The sequence below is a fragment of the Manihot esculenta genome, chromosome 16, assembly GCF_001659605.2.
Source record: "Manihot esculenta cultivar AM560-2 chromosome 16, M.esculenta_v8, whole genome shotgun sequence".
NCBI lineage: Eukaryota > Viridiplantae > Streptophyta > Magnoliopsida > Malpighiales > Euphorbiaceae > Manihot > Manihot esculenta.
In genome coordinates, this window is record NC_035176.2 from 2,013,849 (window position 1) to 2,038,552 (window position 24,704).

The window sequence follows — 24,704 nt, forward strand, 5'->3', positions numbered from 1 at the left end:
TTATATTCTTATTAATTAATAAATAATAAACTGCTAAAATTAATTAATTCTACAGGATGGAAAATGATGAGGCAAGTCAATCAAGTGGGTTTCTTGTCAAACAAATGGGTTTTATTTATAGCCATAGCCGATTTAACCTAACCCAAGCCGTTGAATTGTCTTATATGCAGGCAACTTCAAATAAGTTACATCGACTTCATACACCATTACCCATTAGAGGGAAAAGTTTTCATCTTTTTTCTAATATCTTAAATTAGGTGGTGACCCACCGGTGCATCACGAACTAATTGCCTTATTGAAATTAAAGGAAAAAAACTGTTTTTATTTTTTTACTTATCATGTACTATGTTATAAAATTTTTATAGTACATAATATGAATAATTAGGCTTTTGATTGTATCCTTAATTATGTCTTAGAATCATGCTATATTAAAAATAGTAAGACTTGATCACTGATTTATTTATAATTATGACAGAAGATTTTTTCCAACACTCTCCCTTAAGTTGGTTTATGTGGATCTAGTATATTCAACTTGCCCAAAACCTTATAGAATATTCGTCCAGCTACTGCTTTGGTTAGGATATCCGCCCATTGATCATCTGATCGAATAAACGGTAAAGATATCAGACCACTGTCCAACTTTTCTTCGATAAAATGTCGGTCTATTTCAACATGTTTTGTTCGGTCATGCTGAATTGGATTTTCAGAAATACTTATTGCTGCCTTGTTTGTCACAATGGAGTTCAGCTGCATCCTTTGATGGGAATTCAAGCTCAAACATCAACTTTCTGATCCATAGGAGTTCTGCCAGTCCTTTTGCTACTCCCCTGAATTCTGCCATCACCTTTTGTTTCTTACTTTTCCACGTTACCAAATTTCCTCCGACAAAGGTAAAGTATCCTGAAGTAGATCGTCTGTCGGAGAGATCTCCTGCCCAACTTGCGTCCGTATATCCACTGATACTGAAATGACCATTCTTTTTGAACAACATGCCCATCCCAGCTGTTCCTTTTAGATATCGAACGATTCTCAATGCTGCCTCCATATGGTCTTGTTTTGGATCATGCATGAGCTGACTTACTAAACTCACAGCATATGCCACGTTTGGTCTGGTGTGTGATAAATAATCAGTTTTCCTACCAGTCTCTGGTACCTCCCTTTGTCTGTGGGTCCTTCTTTTGAGTCCTTGCTCAACTCGTGATTGACCATTATCGGAGTATCGACTGATTTGCAATCTATCATTCATGTTTCAGTTAACAGATCAAGAATGTACTTTCTCTGTGATATCAGAATTCCCTGGTTTGATCTTAGAACTTCGATTCCAAGAAAATATTTTAACATCCCCAGGTCTTTCATCTCAAATTCTTGGAATAAGTTGTCCCTCAGTTGTTTGATATCGTCCACATCGTCTCCAGTTATAATCATGTCATCCACGTATATAATTAAACACATGATCTTCCTTCCTTGCCTCTTTAAGAATAAAGTGTGATCGGAGTTACTCTGCAGATATCCATTTTTCTTCATTGCTTGAGTAAATCTCCCAAACCATGCTCTGGGTGACTGTTTCAACCCATACAAGGCTCGCCTTAATCGACACACTTCTCCCCTTCTATATCCACTCATGAACCCTAGTGGAGCATCCATGTATACTTCCTCCTGTAGATCACCATGTAAGAAAGCATTTTTCACATCAAATTGGTGAAGTGGCCAGTCTAGGTTTGCAGCTAGAGAGAATAGGACCCGTATTGTATTAATTTTTGCTATTGGAGAGAATGTTTCAGAATAGTCAACTCCATATGTCTGAGTCTATCCTTTTGCTACAAGTCTAGCTTTATATCTGTCCACCGTTCCATCTGACTTATACTTTATGATAAACACCTATTTGCATCCCACTGCTCGTTTTCCCTTGGGTAGCCAGTATTTTTCCCAGGTCTTATTTTTCTCCAGGGCATCCATCTCGGTCTCCATCGCTTCAACCCATCTTTTGTCCTTCTGGGCCTCTGTGGCATCCTTTGGTATCCATTCTGAGCAAATATTTTTCTGTAGGTTGACCAACTGAGGTGATAGTCTTTTTCCTCTGGTAACATTTGCCACAGGGTATCTGGACCTGGCTGCCTCGAATTCCGAATCATATCTCCTGGGTGGAATTCCTCTATTATTCCGAGGGGGTAGAACATATTGGCCTGTTTCAGGAACCTCAAGAGAAATGGATTCAGTGGTAAGGTTATTAGAAATAGGGGAAAGTTTAGATTCACATACCTCAGTTGTGTGTTCCTCAGGATATTCTACGGTTTCAAGTTCTGGTTGTGACGTTGAGGCCGAGGACGGTACTAGATGGTCAGTGTCTCCCAGTTCTGGTGTAGACTCAGGAAGAGAAGAATGATCATGTTCTAGCCCCCCTGACTAAGCCAATTTGACAGTGGTGGTGATTGTGCCTTTGTCTCCCCCTCACTGCTAGTTGGCGAGGGAAAAAAATATTTCTCTTCCAGAAAGGTGCAGTCCATGGTAGTGAAGAGCCGTTTAGAGATTCGTCAAAACACCGATAGCCCTTTTTATGGACACCATAACCAAAGAAAACATACTTAAGAGCACATGGATCAAGTTTAGTGCGGTGTGTTTTAGGAATGTGAACATAAACTGTGCAACCAAAGATTTTAGGTGGAAGGTTGAGATGTGAAGGGATGGTGTGATGAGAGGACAAGGTATGCAAGGGAGATTGGAAAATAAGGACGGAAGACAGATGTAACACCCCGGAAACCGGTACCTCTCTGTAACGGCCCAAAGTGCTCGGCACTAGGATCCAGATCGGCTTAAGGCCGCCTAGACCTGTAGTAAGCCTGCTATGAACTCTATGGTCCTGATAAAATCCCATATATGATCCAACACGACTCCTAACTTTTCTTTAAAATTACCAGACTTAACCTTTAAAACATCAGACATCTCAATCTGAAATAGCCCTCAGGGCTAAACCAGTGATACTCTACCAAGTAACCTCCATGCACTATGCTCCGTGTCATAGAACCCACTCTGTAAGGGTCAGCATATCATAAGTTAACTTAGCTACCATAGAGTCACAGGAATCAAACCTGGTCTTCTCTATTGGCCTCTCTATGGATCACAGGAATCAAACCTGGTCTTTCCTCTGCACTGGTCTTGGGTCAAAGGAATTAAACCCTATCTTCCCTCACAGTTATCATTCACTGGGTTTTCGAAACACAACATTTATTAAGCCTGGTTTGACTCATTTCTCATCAAGAAATTTAAAACAGGATATATGCATACACAAGGGATCAACACATACTATAGGCAGAGCACACACTAGACCATAAGCACATTAACTGACAATCTATACATCTGTAATAAATATCTCTTTCATTTACATCATGTCCACTACTACACTATTACACAAGCATACTGGAGCCAACACTCTGATGCTTCTGACTCCCCAGCTAACTCTGTACCTGCAAAACTGGAATTAAGGGAAAGGGATGAGCTACTATAGCCCAGTGAGTAGAAATACTGAAAACAGTTCATTCATACGCATCTTGTATGAAAATGCATCACAACTCAAACATTCCACATCTTGGATTAGACATGACCTCAAAACTCCCTCGACGGGCTATTGATGTCGCCTTGGTCCAATCCTCACTATCAAATGAATAATGCAATGCACCATCTTCGTGATTCTAATGAAATCACCCTAATACATATCATAGCATTCATGATGCATGAACTATGCTAACAAGCATTCTGTTACTTTAATATAAAACATTAAGTTTAGTTCTACTCACCTCTGCTCCTCAAGCAGAAACCTGACTGACTCTGCAACTGCTAATCCTGACGACCTCCCTGAACTGTCGGGTCCAATCCTACACAAATGGACTCGAATGAGGTGTCAAACATACTCTTATCAACTCTTAAACAATCCCCCATAATCCCTTCTGAACCTCTAAAAACAATCACACAAAGCATGCAAAAGAAGGCTGGACAGAACACATTCGGCGGCAGGTTCGGCGGCCGAATGTCCTGAACAGAGCCGAAACTCAAGTACCTTCGGCGGCCGAATCTCCTCTTCGGCTGCCGAACCTGAGTTCTTCATGAACTCAGCTTCGCCAGCAACTTCCTTCCTTCAACCTCTCCTCTTCTCTAACATGCATAACTCACTCTTAGCTCACATATACTCTGGTATATGTTCAAAGGGGTCCAAACCTACCTATTAACCCCAACAAAACAGCAAACATAACATGTAATCAAACTTCTACATAAACACATCAACACTAACCTAAGCATACACCTCATGCATCTCTACCCTTGACCACTTTTGGAGCTGTTAAAAACTTAGTAAAATAAACATAAAAGCTTCCCTTACCTCCTGAAACCAGAAGAGGAACAACCTGAACACTAAACTCAGCAACTCCTCTTCAAACATTACCAAAACCTCACTTTTCTCTCTTTTCTCTCAAAAACCTTCAAAACCCTTTGAAACACACTCAACCCTCTGCACAAGCTGATTAAAAGCTTGCAGATGAGTCAAGGGAAACGTGGCCTAACCTCTGCTCACGATCTGGAGGCAAACACCTGGCCAAACCACGGACTGAGGAGCGTGCACAGCTTAGCCGACCACCTCAGCTTCGGCTGCCGAAACTGCATGCAAAACCATGCAACGTTCGGGGGCCGAACTTAAACTTCGGGGGCCGAACATTGGGCACTTTCGGCGGCCGAACTTACCTTCGGCGGCCGAACCTGGCCTTTGTCCCCAAAACCTTTTTCTCTGCAAAAACTCAATCCTATTCTATTTAAAACTTTAAAATAATACTTAAAACCTTCACTCTACCCTTCTAAAAACCTCTGACATCCTTGAATTCCACCGGACGGTAGGAATTCCGATGCCGGATTTAGCCGGGTATTACAACAGAAGTCGATTGATGAGGTAAATGGACGTGGCAACTGCTTCAGACCAAAACTTAGGAGGAACTTGGGCTTCAAACAATAGGGCTCGGGCAGTCCCAATGATATGTCGATTTTTCCTTTCAGCAACCCCATTTTGCTGTGGTGTATAAGGACAAGTAGTTTGGTGAAGGATCCCATTATCCCGGAAAAAGGTTTGGAGATGGTTATTAACAAATTCCCCCCCATTGTCAGATCGGAGGACTTGAATGGTCCTGTGAAATTGGATTTTAATCATGCGGAAAAAATCACAGAATTTCTCAGCCACTTTGCATTTTTGTTTTAACAGATAAATCCAAGTAACACGAGTGCAATCATCAATAAAAGTCACAAAGTATCTATAATCAGGGGAGACAGTTTCCGGGGCAGGCCCCTATATATCAAAGTGTATTATTGAGAAGGAGTATCAAATTTATTTGTGGATATATGATAAGTACTCTTATGACTCTTAGCAAGCACGCATGAAGTACAAACTGGAATGTCAGTGGATTTAAACTCAGGAAATAAAGTACAAGATAATCACTTGAGGGATGGCTGTAGCGCCGGTGTCAGAGCCATAACTGTCGGGTTGAGGACCCTTGAGCTAAATGAGCTGACCTAGTACTTGAGACCTCCTCTACATAGTATAGTCCATTTTTCTCAGTACCACGGCCCAGTACTGTGCCCGTATGAATATCCTGCAAAACACAAAAATGAGGATATATGAGTACTCTGCAATTTAACTGTTTGGTGATCTGACTGACAGAGAGTAATTTGCAAGATAAGGAAGGTACATAGAGGCTGTTGGAGACATTTAAAGTGGGGTTATAGAAACTGTACCACCACCGATGACAAAGAAGGAGCCACCGGTAGCGTTTAGAATATTGGATTTTGGGGGTAGGGCTGACACAACAAAATCTGAAGAATCAAGTCATAGTGTCTGTGGCTCCTGAATCAAATATCCACCCACTATTATTTTGTACCTTGTTAGCATGACCGATAGAATTAAGGGCTAACGATTCAGTTTTGGGATTACAAACAGACTTATCTAAAATATTCGAGACCAGGGATTTAATTTTACAAGAATTAAAACAAGCAGGGGCACATTTAGATTTATTTAAAGAGATAGGGGTAGAAAGGTCATTTGCCCTCCTTTCTAACCCTAAAATACCTCCTTCCCGATCATAAGGGACACCCGTGTCTCCTCCTTTCGCGGCTCCTTGTAGCGCTGCTGCAACCCCTGAGCTCTGTCCGTCGCCTGAGTTTTCTTCCGTTTGTCCAATCAAATTGTTGCCGCAGGCAGCCTTTTGGTGCCGCTGGTAGTGACTGTGGCCATATTCCCTGCGCCTTGTCCCTTTCCTTTCTTCTTACGGGTCTTGTTTTCCTCCCACCACTCTGAATACCCTATGATCTTAAAGCATACGTCCCGGGTATGTCGAGATCCACCGCAATGGGTGCATTTTAAGCCCGATTTGTCATCCCGGAGTGATGACTTGTCTGTGTCTGACCCATTTTTAGCCAATAGACCGACACCCACGAGGTCGGAACCTACTGTCGCTGGTGATGGAAGAGGAACGTGGATGTCACGGTGCAACTTCTCACCTCAGAGCTGAGAGTAGGCATTGTCCAAGGTCGGCAATGGCTCTTCGTTGAGAATTTCTCGACGGACTGGAACGAGGTCCGACTATACTCCAGCCAAAAATAGGTACAGACGTTCCTCCTGGATTTCTCAATTCCGGATAATAATATTGTTGTCTCCTTCGATTCTGGTCGGTTGTCTTTCATCGATCTCGGCCCAGATGGCCTGAAGATCGTTGTATAAATCTTCCAGATTGCTTCCTTGTTGTGTTAATTTGTATGCTTTAGACTGTAACTCGTAAATGATAAGTTTGTTGCTACCTGTATTGAATATGATCTTGAGGGCATCCTAGAGTCCTTTGCTTGTCTTGTGCTGCAATAAATTTGGACGGAGCTTCTGCTCTACCGTCTGGATTAACCATCCTCGGACAATGCTGTCATTAGTTTGCCACAGGTAAATTGCAGGGTCTGTTTCTGTCGGAGGGGGGGAGTCCCAGTCAGATGGTTTGATTTCCCCCGCCTAGTGATAAACATCTCCATCATCTTTGTCCATATAACATAATTGAAATCATTCAATTTTATGTCGGACGGTGGCTGTGCTGAATCAAGAGTGAATTGATTCACTGATTTCTAATTTTCATTTTGGCTATTCTGAATTAACTAGAATAGTTTTTGTGACAGGTCTGCTATTTGATCAATTATTGCTTGGGATTGGTCAGCCGGGCTGGGAAAGTCGGTCATTGTTATTTTGGTGAGAGAAAGAAGTTGAAAAAGATATCTAGTAAAGGATTATTACAGGACGGCTATATTTTTAGATCGAAACCTACTTTGATACCATCTTAAAATTATAGGAAGAAAATTATTTTTATTTTCTTCCATCTTCTATAGTAAATTACAGAATTTATATAATATATAATATAAATAATTAAATTTTTAATAGTATCTTTAATTATGTCTTATAATTATATTATATTAAAAATAATAAGATTTGATCATTGATTTATTTACAATTATGATAAAAAATTCTTTTCAACATGTCGAGGAGGTACGGTATTAAGCTCCAAGCTGCCTGAGCTCGTGGCACCAGCCAAAAAGTCCATACCTTTTGTTTATGGGGCGTCTAGTAGCTACTAGCTACAGTTTTTCCTGGTCAAAAAGTGGGTGTGGACCGACGGAGTCCAAAGAACGTTCGCTAACTTCTAAAAATATGTCGGAACCAAAAACGCCGGATTTTTCCTTCTCTGGCATATCCATTTCCGACCCGCAACTATTGGCCGCAACCGTAAAAAACGTTGTAGCGGTCGACCTTTTCACATTTGATCTGGTGGATCTTTGGCACGTGCTCACTGTGATGAAGATGGGTGAAAGCGAAGCTAAGCACGGGTTTCGCAAGTCGCAAATGTTTGTCGCCCGAATATTTGTTTAACTCTTAAATCATATAAATAAGTTGAATTAAATTCACATAAATTTATTTAAAATTAAATAATTTTTTTTTATGAAAAAAATTTTAAAATTTTTTAACTAATTAGTATGTCAAATAAAATTTTATATAATATAATATTATTTTTAATAATAAAATATTAATTTTTACAATTTTAAATATAAAAATTATTATTTTTTATAATTTTTATTTATTTTATTATATATATATATTAAAAATATAATATTTTTTATTAATTTTTCAATTATATTCATTTTAAATATATTAATTTTTATTAAATATTAATAAATTTTTTTAAATTTTTTTAAATATTATCATTTTAAATATATTGTATTAATAAATATAAATATTAATAAATTCATTTTAAATATATTAATTGTATTTAAAAAATAAATAATAATTTTAAAATAATAAAATTTATAGAATAAAAAGAGAAGCATTTTAATTAATATAAATTTTTAAAAAATAAAATAGTAAATAATTTTTAAAATTTAAAAATAAATTTTTTTATATTAAAATAATATTTTATTATTATAAAAATATTATATTAAATAAAATTTTATTTGATTTTGAGTAAATTATAATTTAAATTTGAGTAAATTTGATTTATTCAAATTTTATCTACTAGTAAATGTATTTGAGTAAATATGAAGGATTTTAAATTTTATTCTTAAAAAAATTATTTGATTTTAAGTAAATTATAATTTAAATTCTTAATAAAAATTTAAAAATTTAATTAGATTATATTTTTTAAATTGAATAAGGTATTATATAAATATTAATTTTTTAAATATTAATTATATATAAAATTTAATTAGATTATATTTTTTAAATTGAAAAAGGTATTATATAAATATTAATTTTTTAAATATTAATTATATATAAAATTAATAAATTTTTATTTTCTTAGATTAAATTATTCAAATTGTATCAATGTTTAACATAATTAATTAAGAATTTTATAATTTAAAAAAATTATAATACAGTTTTGAAAATATAAAATATTACAGATGAATATTGTATTGTATAATTAAAAGTAAAATAATAAATATATATTCTGTGTAAAATAATTAGTTTTTTATAATTTATTTTAGAGGCTATATCATAAATCAGTATAAAGTTTTATAACATTTGATACTCTGAGATTTAGAAATTAGTTTGGATTAAAAGTGTGTGTAAATTTGGTCTCTGAGAAGATCCTCTCTTTTTTTATTTCTTTCTTCTTACTTGCAAGTGGCTTTTAACAGCTTTTCTGCAAAAGTGACGTCTGTTTTTATTGGTCAGGTCCGTATTTGTCAGTCACCTTATCTCTGTCAAGTGGCCATTTAATTTTTTTCGGTACGCGTGCGAACAGGACTGCGAAAGGATGGGATCTGCTCATTCTTCCCCATGTCGCCTTATTGGGTCGGCGTATTACGGACTGAGTTTGAGCTCTGAGGTGATCCGGCCCGTCCTTTGTGATGGAATCCGAACTGGAGTTATTGAGTGGATCTTCCGAAAGGCGTTTCGGACTCAAAACCCACTCTATTTTTATGAGTTTTGACTCGATCAAGGAAGCGTGAAACCTCACAGTTATCAACATTGATCACAAATAAAATAAATCTAAAACTTCCCTACTTCAACCCAATAACAAAAAGATAAACAGAACTAATCCTCCTGTTAGATCAGGTCTGATTCTGTTTTATTAATGAAATCAAGAATTGGAGACTGGAGAGCAGAGTTCAAATTCGACTTCAGTTTGATTTTGATTTGCTCCAGTCCAACAGATTATTTTTTAAGAAATTGCTTATTTAAATTGGACTGATGCAGGTTTTTTTTTTTCTAACATGCTGTTACCATTGTATTTAAAGGCCTAGTGGGCCAAATGAAAAGGAGATATAAGCCTAAAAGTCTAAAGGCCAAATTCAAATCCACAAACTTATATTCAATTAAACTAAAAAGAATTAAATTTTTTTATTACAAATAAGAAAATTATTTAAAAAATCAATTAAATTAAATTTTTATAAAATTTTTCATTTCAAATAGTGAGATAATGTATACACTCAATAATCTTTACGGATAAATGTAAATTGATTTGAATTAAAAAATTAAATCGAATTAATTAATTTTAATTTAATAATTTAATTAATTAAAAAGTTTGATTTAGTTAATATTTTTTAATTTATTTAATTTTTAATTCGATTCGATTTAAACATATTAAATAATCGAAAAAATCAAAAAATTAATTATATATATATTTTTATTATTTAAAATATTAATTTTATTTATATTTTTAAATTTTATATAGATTTATATAAATTTTTTTAAATATTATCATTATATATTCAAAATATATTTATAAATAAATTTATGTGAAATATTTATTAAATTATTATATGATTATTTTATTATACCTCGGCGAAAATCCGATTATTGTGAATAATATAGCAAAGAAACTTCTTCTATTTTTATTTTATCTTTTATTTTTATTTTATCAGAATTCTTTGTGTATTTGGTATTATTATAAATATTCATATATATTTTTTATTTTTATTATTAAAAATTATTAATCGTTTGTTTTTTCATAAACACTTTTGAAAATTTTACAGTATATTTTTTTTTTAGTAGCAAAAAATTAAAAAAATTATAAATTTCAATTTAAACCAAACCAATTTTTATTTATTCGATTCAATTTGATTATATATTTATAATCGATTTTTTTAATTTTTTATATTTTTACAATTTAATTTTCAAATTAATTCGATTCGATTCAAAATCGAATCGACCGATTGCACGGAACTAATAATCTCAAGCTAGGTATGACTAAAATCTAAAAAAAGGATAAGCGTGAGATTGTCAAAGTCTAATACAAGCTAACCGACAAGTTGGCGTTTATCGTGGTTCAATGATTGATTCGGTGACCTTATTTACAGACCATGTAGAGTTGCTTTGTGATTGAAAATTGCTGGTGGAGATGCTTTTAAACGTAAAAGTAGGCTGGTTTGGTTCAGGAAGCTTTGTTTTTTCACCGCTTAGCATAGAAACTACGGCTGCCATTGATGGCCTATCAGCAGCATGATCTTGTGCACATAAAAGTCCAATATTTACACATCTGCTTACTTCTGTAGAGGAAAATGAGTCCATCAATGCTTCATCTATCATTCTTACACCCTTGCTTTCAGACCATGATTGCCATGCCTGCAAAATATTTGCATTTTCTTCCCAATTAAGTTCGAAATCTAAATCAAAGAAAAAGAACAACATCAATGTGATGATAGTGCTGACTTTACATAAGATAGAAGACTCATGTTTTGTTCATCATATTGGAAGCTGCTAGCCTTCCTACCACTGACAATTTCCAAGATCAATATTCCAAAGCCGAACACATCAGATTTCTCTGAAAATATGCCACCAAGCAAATATTCCGGAGCCATATAACCTCTGTATTTGAGAAGAGAACTAAAGTATTTAGCACTTGTACGTTATGTTTTATGGACGATGTTACCATCTAGCACGAAAGCGCAAGCATTTTGGTAAATAAGATTGCTTACATTGTTCCTACAACCTTGTGAGTGCTTCCCAAATCCTGTGTGCCTTCAAAAATTCTTGCTAAACCAAAATCTGATATTTTTGGATTCATCTTCTCATCCAAAAGAATATTACTCACTTTTAAATCTCTATGTATAACCCTTAAACAAGAATCACGATGAAGATAAAGAAGTCCTCGAGCAACTCCCATTATAATGTTGAAACGTTTAGTCCAATCAAGCTCAGCCTTTCTTGTTGTATCTGATCAATATATATGATAATATAAGTTCAGTTTACACGCACCACAAAATAAAATGATTATAAGAAATTAGAAAAAAAAAATCAGAAGGAAAACCAACCAAATAGATAAGTATCTAAACTTTTGTTCGGCATGTATTCGTAAACTAATATCTTCTCTTCTCTTTCAATGCAGCAACCTAAGAGCCTGACAAGATTTCTGTGTTGGAGTTTGGAGATCAACTTCATCTCAGTCTTGAACTCTCCTATGCCTTGACTAGAGCTACTAGAAAGTCTTTTAACTGCCACATCCTTCCCATCTAATGTTCCCTAATATCCATACAAAATAACACTCCATGTTTTATTTTCTCCAATGAAGTAAAACATTTTTGCCTTTGGAAAAGAAAATTGAAGTACCTACCCTGTAAACCGGACCATAGCCTCCTTGCCCAAGTTTGTTCTCTATATCAAAGTTGTTAGTTGCAAGCATTATGTTATTGAAATCAAATAAAGGCAACTCTATTGAATCTTCATTTTCTCTAGACGTGTCACTTGGAGCTGCAAAATCAAAGCGTTTGTGTTTCTTTAGCATCCATCAGTAAGCACAAAATTCAAATCAATAAGCTTAGCCTTTATTAGCACTTTAAGCTGCCAAACCTTTTTTTAAGGACTTTTTCTATAATGTCTTGTAAAACATTGGTTGTTTGTTACTAGACATCATATGAACATATCCATTTCAAATTCAACATTTAAGTCAAATCTAGTTGCCTGATCATTGTACAACATCATTAAAGTAGCAATCAGTTTCTTACCATTTGTTTTAGGCTTAGACCTTTTCTTCGCTCTCCACCTCATGAAACAACAAATCATGGAACCAATGAGGATGACAGATGAAACAGTAATAACACTGACAATGATCTTTATATGAGTCTTCTGATCACCTACAAGATAACAATGATCCCAATTAGTAATCCCTGTGCAAGAAAAGAATAAAATGGAAACAAAGAAATTCACAAGTTGTTCAATTGTAATTACTTTCACCCAATTCTGTAAGCGCAAGGCGAAGATTAAGATCTTGTCCACCAAAGGGTAACTCATGCATATCCAAAAGGTTTGTTGTCCAAACCAAACAGCCTATTCCATCTTCATATGAATAACCTGAGCAAGAACAGTTACTCAAGCAACGCTGATGGCACTCCTTTTTGTCGAAAACCTTCAAGTATACATGCCAATCAGGAAGTTTTAACCCACCAACCTTCAAGAATCCATCTGGTTTTCCTCCTTGTGCATTAACAGAACTTGTATTTCCCCCACAACTTAATTCAGTTCGCCTGATACAGAGCTTTTTTTCATTTCATGCATAATTTAAAAATTTATTATCAAATCATGTGGGTTTCGAAAATATTTTTGGATTCTGTGTGTCAAAGGAGCAGCAAGCATGTTCGATACTCATAGTGCCAAACAAAGCGTTGTTCGACACTATGAGTGTCGAACTGCATATTTTGGTGCAAGCTGGACATGTTCGGCACTCAAAGTGCCGAACATGTCCAGCCTGCATGCATGACCACATGCATGAGTCTCATCTCATGAGTCTCATGCATGAGTCCCATGTAATGAGTATTAAAAGAATAGTCTTTGCCGCTGTAAGTGCCGAAGACTTTTTCTTTTGTAGTTTTAATATTAATATTTTAATTATATTTATTTTAAAAATATTAAAATTTATTAAATATTAAAAAATTTAAAAAACTTAAATAATAAATAATGTTAACACTCATCTTTTTATATATTATTATAATATTAAAAAATTTAATAATTTTAAATTAATTAAAAAAATTTATAAGATGAGTTAAATAATTTTGGATTTTAATTTATTAATTTTATATAAATATAATTAAAAGTTAATAAAGTTTAAATTTTTTTTAAAAATATAATAAATTAAAATTCAAAATTATTTAATTCATCTTATAAATTTTTTTAATTAATTTAAAATTATTAATAATTTTTTAATATTATAATAATATATAAAAAGATGAGTGTTAACATTATTTATTATTTAAATTTTTTAAACTTTTTTAATATTTAATAAATTTTAATATTTTTAAAATAAATATAATTAAAATATTAATATTAAAACCTAAGAAAAGTCTTCGCCACTGTAAGTGCCGAAGACTATTCTTTTAATTCTTTCCTCCAGTGCATGACCACATGCATGAGAGTCATGCATGTGGTCATGTATGCAAGCTGACAATGTTCGGCACTTTGAGTGCCGACAATGTTCGGCACTTTGAGTGTCGAACATGTCCAGCTTGCACCAAAATATGCAGTTCGACATTCATAGTGTCGAACTCCGCTTTGTTCGGCACTATCAGTATCGAACATAGACTCCTTTGACACACAGAATCCAAAATTATTTTCGGAACCTGTCTAATTTGATAATAAATTTTTAAATTATGCATGAAATGAAAAAAACTCCCTGATACATCCTCCGGTCCAGTTTCCTTTCCTCCATTCGTCGTCCGACTTTGGCACAAACCCTTTCAAGCATCTACAGGTTAGATTTGGTGCATATCTCTGGCAAACCCCGAACGGTCCGCAGGCTCCATAGACTTCACAGGGAGTGACTGGTGCCTCCCACCTTGCAAACCAGCCCCTCTCTTTCAGCCAACACAAGAGCCTTACAACTCCTGCTGGTGAAACCACAAACATTGAGTAACTGCAGTTCTTGAATACACTAACAGTGAGATAAGCAATTCCAGGCTGAAGACCTTCTATAAGTGTGAGTCCACTTTTATAATCGGCATCCATTTCTGGTATTCCGATGAACTTGGTTTTGCCCCACGGCCCACTTCTCCAGTGAGGTTTCGATCCCTTCCAAACGCAGGCTTGTGGCGGTGTCAACGGTGGTACACCAGCAGTAAAGTCCCCAATAGATGGATCATTGTTACTTTTCCAGGAAGTTGCAGTAATTCTCATCCCAGTTGTTTCATTGTAGGCTAACCATGTGCCTGGCAAGAGAGAATCAGTCGGATGATGAGAGCTCTCCCATAAATCATCTCCTGTTACACTGTTCCTCAAAATGAAGTTTCCGTCATCTGAGAGTACAGCAATTGAACTATTCGATTGGCTAGAAATATTCGTCCACCAGATAGTGTTCCTCTGCCCATCCAGAAGCTTCAGATTCCCATCACTGGCAATTGTGAGACTCGCTGAGGAAGATGTAATGGGATTCTCTCTGTTTGCAACCCAAATCACAGTCTGAGGAGAAACTTCCGTAAACCATATTCCCACGTATTGATTACGAGAACTATTGTTAGGAGTAAAGAAACCCAACTCAAAAATTTGACTAGGAGAGTTTAGAGTTTGTTCTGGTGAGACAGCTCTGGTTGTAGTTATGTTATAAATTACAGAACAATATGCAAATGAGAACAAATTGAACAAGAAGAAACACAAAAATCCAGATTTCACCATGAACTCTCTTCTACCCATGTTATTTCGAAAATGCTATTACCATCTTCACTGACATGAAAATAATAGAATAATAAGATCGATATTATTACAAGAATTGATTAATCTTGACTGGAGCAGCAGTTTCCACTTTCAAGGAATGCGAGTCTTCCCCACTAATAGAGAGCATAAGAAGAGGGAAATAAAGACATCAAATCGGAGATTCCGGCAATAACTGCATAAGTCAAGTAAAGTAGGCCAACGATTTTGTCTTTAGGAATGTAATGATTCTTACCAGTAGCAAAATCAATAAGTGGGAGACTTTGGTACTGGGATTATAACCTTCGAAACTGGTGATGGGTTTCCTCCCACACCAGACTCTGCACTTCTGTGGATGCTGGTGCTATTCTTGAACTCTGTCGAGGAAATGTTTTTGCTGCTTGTTCAAGGAAACAACAATGGAATACTTTATATTCTTATTAATTAATAAATAATAAACTGCTAAAATTAATTAATTCTACAGGAATGATGTTATGGGAAAGGATGAGGCAAGTCAATCAAGTGGGTTTCTTGTCAAACAAATGGGTTTTATTTATAGCCATAGCAGAATTAACCTAACCCAAGCCGTTGAATTGTCTTATATGCAGGCACCTACAAATAAGTTATATCGACTTCATACGCCATTACCCATTAGAGGAAAAAGTTTTCATCTTTTTTCTAATATCTTAAACTAGGTGGTGACCCACCGGTGCACCGACGAAATAATTGCCGAGGAGGTACGGTATTAAGCTCCAAGCTGCCTGAGCTCGTGAGCACCAGCCAAAAAGTCCCTACCTTTTGTTTATGGGGCGTCTCCTCTAGTGTTTTGCGAATGAAACGGCAGGAGCTACAGTTTTTGCTGGTCAAAAAGTGGGTGTGGACCGACGGAGTCCAAAGAACGTTCGCTAACTTCTAAAAGTATGTGGGAACCAAAATCGCTGGACTTTTCCTTCTCTGGCATATCGATTTCCGACCCGCAACTATTGGCAGCAACCGTGTAAAAAACGCTGTAGCGGTCAAATTTATTTGGTGGATCTTTGGCACGTGCTGTGATGAAGATGGATGAAAGCGAAGCTAAGCCCATCTTCAGCGCTAATTTCATTTTAGCGTTGGAGGTAGCTCTCTCAATGTTAAAATTTAACGAAATTTTAGCGTACACTATAGTATCGCGCCTTAACACTATAGCAGCGCTTTTTTTTTAATTTATAATATAATTTAAAATTTATTTATTTTTTATTTTTTTAAATTATAATATAATTTAAAATATATATATATTTTTAAATTTAATTTTTTTACTCTTATAATTTATTATATTTTTAATTTATTTTATATTTTTATAATTATTGAAATTTAATTTAAATTAATATATTAACAATTATAAATAATATTTATAATAAATTAATTTATTTATAATATATTATTTAATTAATATATTTTTATAATTAATATGTTTTTTTTGTTTATTTATAAAATAATTAAATATTTAAATATTGGATGAAAATATAAAATATATAAATATTTAGAGTAAATAAATAAAATTATATAAATTTTTTAAGTGAAATATATAAATAAAATTAAAGTAAAATAAATAATATAATATTAAAAAAAGAAAAATATAAATAAAATATTTTTTTTGTGTTAAATTTAGTACAGAAAATTAAAAATAATATTGCACCATTTTAGTACAAAACACCAAAATCGTGCGAAGCATGGTGCATAGAGTTTAGAAGCATGGTGCATAGAGTTTAGGGTTGGAGATGGCCTACGTGCGGTTTCGCAAGTCGCAAATGTTTGTTGGCCCGAATATTTTTTTTACTCTTAAATCATAGAAATAAGTTGAATTAAATTTATATAAATTTGTTTAAAATTAAATAATTTTTTTTGATAAAAAAATAAATTTTTTAACTAATTAGTATGTCAAATAAAATATTATTTTTAATAATAGAATATTATTTTTTACAATTTTAAATATAAAAATTATTATTTTTTATAATTTTTATTTATTTTATTTTTTTATATATATTAAAAAATATAATTTTTTTATTAATTTTTCAATTATATTCATTTTAAAAATATTGATTTTTATTAAATATTAATAAATTTTTTAATTTTTTTTAAAAATAAGATAAAATAATTATAATAATAAATTTATATGTTATTATAGTTAAAAAATAAATAATAATTTTAAAATAATAATAAAAAAATAATAAAAATTATAGAATAAAAAGAGAACTATTTTAATTAATATAAATTTTTAAAAATAGAATAGTAAATAATTTTTAAAATTATAAAAATAAATTTTTTATATTAAAATAATTTTTTATTATTAAAAAATATTATATTAAATAACATTTTATTTGGTTTTTGAGTAAATTATAATTTAAATTCTTGAATAAAAATATAAAAATTTAATTAGATTATATTTTTTAAATTGAATAAGGTATTATATAAATATTAACTTTTTAAATATTAATTATATATGAAATTAATAAATTTTATTTTAAATATACTTATATTATATTATATAATATACAACCAATAATTAAACAAGTTAATTTTCATTAAGCAAATATTTTTTTTAGTCTCCTTACCTTATCTCTTGCACAATCCGCAATCTAGAGGCAAAGCCAAGCAAAAACCAAAGCAAACCCACGGAAGCCATCAAAGGAAAGACGGCAAGGGAAACCATCCACAACAAGCCGACTAAAACTGTACAAGCAAAACTCCCTTCCCTTGCCTGGAGGCAGAGGAAAACACCAACAATATCACAGAACTACCAACAAGAAGGCGAAATCGAAAACCGGAGACCGAACTCTTTTCCGAACTTTCCTCTCTTCACAGACTTTCTGTGTACCAGTCTTTACTTATTTTCTTAGAGGATGCAATAATGACATGACAAGACACACCATTCCTTTTGTTTTTTTAGCTGTTCAGTCTCACTTTTTGAGTTTTTAATCCTCCGTTTGGTGAATTTAAGTTTTAGTTTGGGTCACGGCCGGAAAGGGCAACATGTAGCCACTCTTCTTCCCTGATGGCCAAGTTTTTGGTGACGATGGCTGTGATCAGCTAATTGCAGGATATTTGTTGTTATTCTCTCCTTTGAAAGCGTCAATCCTATTCCCGAAGTCTTCCAACCAAGACTGAAGTTTCTCTGTTGTTGCGTGTTACTCCTTTTTCAATTAGTGTTGCTAGTTATGATGGAGTGGCACTCCTGTTGTGCTTGCCTTTTGTGATGATGCTCTACTTTTTCAAGGATTGTGTTTGTTCCCCTAGAAGATAACGTGAAGCGGTGGAACTAGCTGCGTTGGTCTTTTGGCAGACCAAGCAAGGCGGTGGATTGAAAGAACTTGTCTTGTTTCCTGAATTCTCCATGCGTTCCTTTCGTGAGCCATGTAGAAACGAAAACACGCACGATTTAAATATGAAAGTTGTTGCTTTTCATTACAGAAACGTCACAATATATCCAAAGTTTATCCCATTTAAAAAACCCTATAAATACAAAACTTTTTATACAGTAGAAAACAAATAAAAAAAGAAAAAATATTTACATAAATATCATCTTAAATTGACGCCAGATAGATCAACAGGGTGAAGAGATCAGATATAGATGAAATCATTGTCTAGTCGACTGTGTCTCAAAGAGAGGTTAGATTCAAGTCGAATTGTTTAGCAGGTCGCTTCCAACAATTTTCAATTTTTATTTCTTATCAATTTAATTTGTGTAAAGTTTTGGATTGAGCAAACCCAAGTTCATGGAAAGGGAATGTTCTTTGTTTTAGATTTATTATTGGTAATTTTAAGGTATTGATGAGGTTGGCCTATTTGAGTAGTCATTAAAACAAAGTTTTTTCACTGTTTGATAGTCGTCATAATTTTGTAAAGACTGGTGAAACAGGCAATGAAGTGTAAGAAACCTTAACATGATCCTTTCCTAGCTTTGAAAGAATGAAATTTGCCATGGTGTCGGTTTCTTCCTTCTGTTAGCTTTCAATGTTGAGCTTGTGAGATTGGAGCTTTACACTTCTAGTTCTACTTTCCTCTCTGATTCAGTTTGTGTTGCTTCTTAGAAAGGATGTTTAAATGCTCACGTTAAACTTTTTCTGGATTTTAGAAATTTAACTGAAAAAATAATGCTTATAAACAAAAGTTTGTGCTGGGTAAGATTTTTTATTGGATCTCCTCATGTGACAAATCATAGAGCCTTTTTGTTTTGTGAAGCTAAGTTTGTTCATTTTATCATTGGTGTCTAGGAATGTTTCTTTAGACATGCATAGAGATTTCAAGTTTCAATCTTTTCTTTTAGTCTGCTATTTGGAGCCTTCCGCCATGGTGGCGATGACAAGGACGATTCTAGCTAGAATGCTTTAGGTTGAAGTCTAGCCTCCTAAGCTTCTTAGTAGGATGCGCTTAGCCTTTGTAAATGCTTTGTTAGTTTATTTTATGAGCCAAGATGGACCTTGACCACATATCCCTTGTCGACACTATTACATTAGGCAACGATATTCTAGTAGTGGTTATAAGATAACGTTATCTTAATACTTTTAAATTAATAATTTGAAAATAGTTTAAAATTATTTTTTTATTATATATAATAATATATTTTAATAAAAAATTGATATCTTAGTAACAGATTAGATGAATTCTAAAGTATTACCATTAATGAGTTTCTAATCAAAACTAAGTTAAGAGCCTAAAAAACTGTAAAAACTTCTAGTATCAAAGGAGAATAACTCTAAATATACTTAACCACTACATCCAATAAAATACCAGTAGTATCATGAATTACTATAGCAATACCGATAGAAGAAAACTGATTCTTCCATACCGCATCAGTATTAAATTTTAAGGTCTCATTCGGAGGAAGTAAACATACCTTATGTCTAAATAAGCGTCGAGAAGTACAGAATGGAGGAGCAGCAAAACTATCATATTATTGCTGAAAAGATTACATTTTCAAAAAATAGCTCTTAAAGACACTACTACTCCACCAGCTCAAAGAGCATCTATGAACTTTTAATCTTTGCACAAAAGAGCAAAGAACTAGAAACAGGCATAGGCCATGTAGAAGAAATAATATTTGAATATTAAAGGTGAAGTAACCACTTAGTTTCAAAGCGAACAAAAAATTATGAATACCTAGAGAAGGGTCCAATAACAAAACTAAAGATCTATAATTTGACTCTACTAAAGATTTATGGATAAGTTGAGCTCTCAAAAAGCAATAACGCCACTCTATTAACACCAAAACTCTATTCAATCGCTGTTGTATATCTTGAGCGCCAAAACGCTTATTGAACCAAGTATATGGATATCCTTGCTATGACAATTCCAACGTAGCACAACATTAGTTAAAAGTAATGAAACTTGATACTTAGGAAGCCGTCATTGTATATCTATCTAATTTATCTGCAAAAGATTAGATAATATTAAAATTACCAATATAACATATTATAGCAGAGATTCATCTCATCGTAAAGTAACCAAGTCATTCCATAAATAATCTCTATAAACTCTATCAGAACATCCATAAATAAAAATTATTTTTCAACACAGCTTGGTAGCCATTAGAATGATATGACGGTCCATAAAATTTTTACACCAAAAGCAAGGATCAAATTGACAAACTGCCTTGAAAACTGAATCAACAAACATAGAGCGAAAATAACCATAGTCTTTATAACATTGTCATGTATATATTGTCTTTAATTTTTAGTTTTCATAACAAAAACTAAACATGAGGGATATTTACAAAGAAGTTCACTAAAAACTTGCACTGTTTGGGATTACCCAATTCCCTAGCAGTTCCAAATTAAAATCTTCATAAAATCTTTGTTAGCTGTAAGCCAGCCCAAATTGATTTTTCTCATATGTTTCTACTTGTTCAGAATCTAGAATGACCTGTGGTTGACCATATTTCTCTTAACCAGCAGCCATAACTGCCCATGATCATTTTTAATTGCAGAAAAGGCCAAAACACAAATATTGATATTCATTTCTAGGATAGAAACAGAGTTAGTGATATATTTTACAGAAGGAGATGGGTACATTTTTGTCCTGAGCTGATCAACAAAACATTTGACTTCTCATTCTCTAGTCTTGTAATGAGAAAGCTTCAACTCAACTCCGTGTCATTGCTAGTTCTGGAATTTCTTGCTAAAAAGTTAACGGAAACAAATTCCAGAATGAAAAATTGATTCAAAAACTCTATACAGATGTTGATATGTAATTGAATTACATAGAAAAATGTTGCTAAGGGAAACAAAATGGTAATCATCTTCCATCAATCATTGTAACAGTCACATCATTTGAGGATACAATTTCCTGACCTTCAAGATAGATTTCAGATGTATCTATGGAGGAAGTTCTGACTGAAGTATAAGTAGGTTGTCTAGGCAATGGCAAGGTTGGACTATTGCTTTCGAGCATTAACGCGATAGATGACATTGTTGGTCTCTGAACTGGAGAATCTTGCACACATAACATTCCTACTTGTATGCATTTTAAGACTTCGTCCTCGCAACACGAATCTCGAATAGAAGGATCGACTAGCTCCATTGCTTTATCTTCATGCCAAAGCTCCCATGCCTGAGATCAACTAACATTAACCTTCTATAGATGAACAATGATAAGCTTAAATAGAAATCATGGCGGATGTACTTACATAAGCGATGAGGCTGAGATGATCGGTTAAACGATAGCTGGTGTTCCTCCGGCCACTCACGATCTCTAATAGTAAGACTCCAAAGCTATAGACATCTGACTTAACTGAAAATAGGCCTTCCATTGCATATTCAGGCGACATATAACCACTGCATTTTGAAAAAGTGACACATTACATCAAGACTAAAATTGTTTGCCAGAATTGAATTATGGATCATCTGACAAGACAATTTGTACTTACTATGTGCCAACAACTCGATTCGTGTTCAATTCATTTTGGTTTCCCCCAAATATTCTGGCCATGCCGAAGTCTGAAATCTTTGGATCCATTTCCTCATCCAACAATATGTTGCTAGCCTTTAGATCCCGATGAATGATCCTGAGTCTTGAATCTCGATGGAGATAAAGAAGACCTCTAGCAATCCCTCCAATGATATTGAACCTCTTCTTCCAGTCTAATAATGCCTGCTTTGTGGGGTCTGCCATTGTTTTCACAATAAAATGAAAATGATTTCTGTCTCTTCACACGGAGTTTAAGCAAACATGCAAGTAAAAGAAATTTACCAAAAAGAAAGCAATCCAAGCTTTTGTTTGGCATGTACTCATAAAGCAGCATCTTCTCTTCTCCCTGAATACAGCAGCCTAGTAATCTAACAAGATTTCTGTGTTGTAATTTCGCGATCAATATGATTTCATTCTTGAACTCCTCTAAACCTTGGCCAGAGATTTTCGACAGCCTCTTTACAGCTATTTCTTCTCCTCCAGGAAGCTTTCCCTGTCATAAAAGTTAAGAGATAGTTATTATCTTCAATACTTAATCTCTGGTTTCCAAATTCCATGCCACATGAGTAAAATAAACACTCACCTTGTAGACAGGACCAAATCCCCCCTGCCCAAGTTTGTTTTCTTCAGAAAAATTGTTTGTAGCTTCTGCTACAGAATTGAAATTGAACAATGGCAAATCAGGACCATTTACTGGGCTCCCATCAATGACTAGGTCAGCCGGTCCAGACATCTCCGATGAATACTCTTTACTCTTGCTCATGTCTGAAAATGGTACCTCACTCTTTCTCATCAATGAAACTGAGGCAGCTGTGGGCAAAACAGCAGCTGAGGAAAAGGGTAACAAAGAAATATGTTAGAATATGCTCCCCAAGGTGCCTCTTGCAACCTTTTAACTTTAACTGAACAAACAAGAAATTTAAAAATCCCACCTTTGAGTTTTCTTTTTAGGCACCAGAGTAGCCATACAGATATAGCTAAGAAGACGACTCCAGCCACAACAATCACTACAATCACAGCTGCAGACAATCCCTTTTTATCTGCATTAAGTAAACAAATCAGAACATCAAAGATTGTTCCAAGATTTCTTATTTTCTCTCTTTTTATTCATAAACATTACTGGAATTCTAGTACACACACACACACACACACACAAAAAAAAGGGCAATGGTGTTACCAAATTCAGAACCAGCGAGACGAAGTTGCATAACAATCCCAGGTTTGCCAAAATCCTGGACATCAATCAAGTCACCATTCCATATCATGCATCCAATATTTTCAACTCTTGCATAAGCATTACATGAACACTTGCTTAAACACCTTTTCTTACAAGCATCCGAGAGATCCTGAGAGAAGACAACAGCAAAATCTGGCAATTTATTGCATTTTAACTCTTTAAACCCATCTTCTTCTGCTGTGCTGATATTCTTCTGGCACTGCAATTCTCTACTTCTCACACACCCATCTGACCAATTTTTCTTTGCCCATTGATCTGGATTCCTTGGAACAAACCCATCCATGCATCTGCATTCTGGGTCAGCTAATGCTCTACAGACCCCAAAATCGCCACAATAATTGTAAAGTTCACAGTTATTTGCTGGCTGTTTTTGCATCTCATCCCAATTCTTTTTGCTTTCATTCCATTTCAACTGTTCTTCATATCCATCCCAAGTTATTCGAAACCTCATCAAATCTGAACCATTTGATGGATTATACGTAAAGTAATCATTTCCATTGTCGTTGTTTATATACTTAAATCCATATCTGTAATTAGCTAGTGCTGTCATATTTGGCACGCCTGTAAATATTTGTCCATTCCAGTACCCGCTTCTCCATCGCCTTCTTGAATTCTCCCACAAAACCATCTGTGCTGCTCCGGTAGAATTAACTCCCATGGTGAAGTTTCCCGGTGAAGGATCACTTGCAGATTTCCAAGAACTGAAGTGCTTTTGCTCTCCCGATGAAGCTATAATTTTCATGTTTGGCAAAAACGTATCCGTCGGATAATTAGAGCTTTCCCAATAGGCAACGTTATTAAGACTGCTGGATAGTTTGAGATTACCTTCGTTTTCAAGAACTGCAACTGAATCGTTAGCTCGAACTGGAGGATTACTCGCCCAAACTGAAACATTGTTTCCGTCCATAACTATCAAATTCCCATCTTCATCGAATGTGAAGACCCCTTTTGTATCAGAAATTGGTTTGTCTCTATTAGCGACCCAGATGACAGCCTCACCAGGAATACCTTATACCAACATACCAACTGTATTTTTAACATAATCAGTTAATAATCTATAATTAACAAAATCTTATCATATAATTTTGAAAATATAAAATATTAAAATAAAAATTACGATACATGATTAAAATAAAATAATAAAAATATAATTTGCACCATTAGTAGGCACAATTATTGTTTAATAATACTACTTAAAAAAGTCGAAATATAATATTTCTAATAATAAAAATAATCTATAAATAAATTTTTTAAAAAAAATTAAGAGCATATAAAATTATATAAACACACTCACATATTTAATCTGATGGTCAGTGTATCCGAATAAATATGAGAAATTTCAAATTCTACTCT

The 24,704-nt window shown here is 34.0% G+C and overlaps 2 protein-coding genes across 6 annotated transcripts in view; both read right to left on the reverse strand.

Moving 5' to 3' along the window:
• Window positions 1-10,798: 10,798 nt before the first annotated feature.
• On the reverse strand, window positions 10,799-16,144 carry LOC122722119 (G-type lectin S-receptor-like serine/threonine-protein kinase At1g61370). 2 transcript variants are annotated; one of them, XM_043951941.1, is made up of 9 exons: window positions 15,968-16,144; window positions 14,163-15,569; window positions 12,725-13,020; window positions 12,502-12,630; window positions 12,111-12,247; window positions 11,812-12,019; window positions 11,476-11,713; window positions 11,215-11,365; window positions 10,799-11,122 (listed from the first exon to the last, which is right to left on the reverse strand). In XM_043951941.1, exons 2-9 carry the CDS (start codon window positions 15,173-15,175, stop codon window positions 10,817-10,819), a joined length of 2,478 nt encoding a protein of 825 aa, XP_043807876.1. In that variant the 5' UTR covers window positions 15,176-15,569; window positions 15,968-16,144; the 3' UTR covers window positions 10,799-10,816. The 2 variants fall into 2 exon arrangements, with proteins under 2 accessions (XP_043807876.1, XP_043807877.1); XM_043951942.1 differs by lacking the exon at window positions 15,968-16,144 and having other exon boundaries at window positions 14,163-15,309; window positions 15,429-15,840.
• Window positions 16,145-20,886: 4,742 nt separating this feature from the next.
• Window positions 20,887-24,704, reverse strand: part of LOC110607624 (G-type lectin S-receptor-like serine/threonine-protein kinase B120) — a 31,577-nt gene continuing 27,759 nt past the window's right edge. The window contains exons 2-9 of one of the 4 annotated variants that reach the window (XM_021746777.2): window positions 23,292-24,345; window positions 23,047-23,154; window positions 22,698-22,942; window positions 22,397-22,607; window positions 22,074-22,311; window positions 21,834-21,981; window positions 21,488-21,757; window positions 20,887-21,321 (exon numbers count right to left, since the gene is read on the reverse strand). In XM_021746777.2, coding sequence (XP_021602469.1) covers window positions 21,307-21,321; window positions 21,488-21,757; window positions 21,834-21,981; window positions 22,074-22,311; window positions 22,397-22,607; window positions 22,698-22,942; window positions 23,047-23,154; window positions 23,292-24,345 — 2,289 coding nt within the window. In that variant the 3' untranslated portion in view covers window positions 20,887-21,306. Of the gene's footprint in view, window positions 21,326-21,354; window positions 21,758-21,833; window positions 21,982-22,073; window positions 22,312-22,396; window positions 22,608-22,697; window positions 22,943-23,046; window positions 23,155-23,291; window positions 24,346-24,704 lie in introns of those variants that run through there. The other 3 variants (XM_021746775.2, XM_043951939.1, XM_021746773.2) reach the window with 3 other exon arrangements.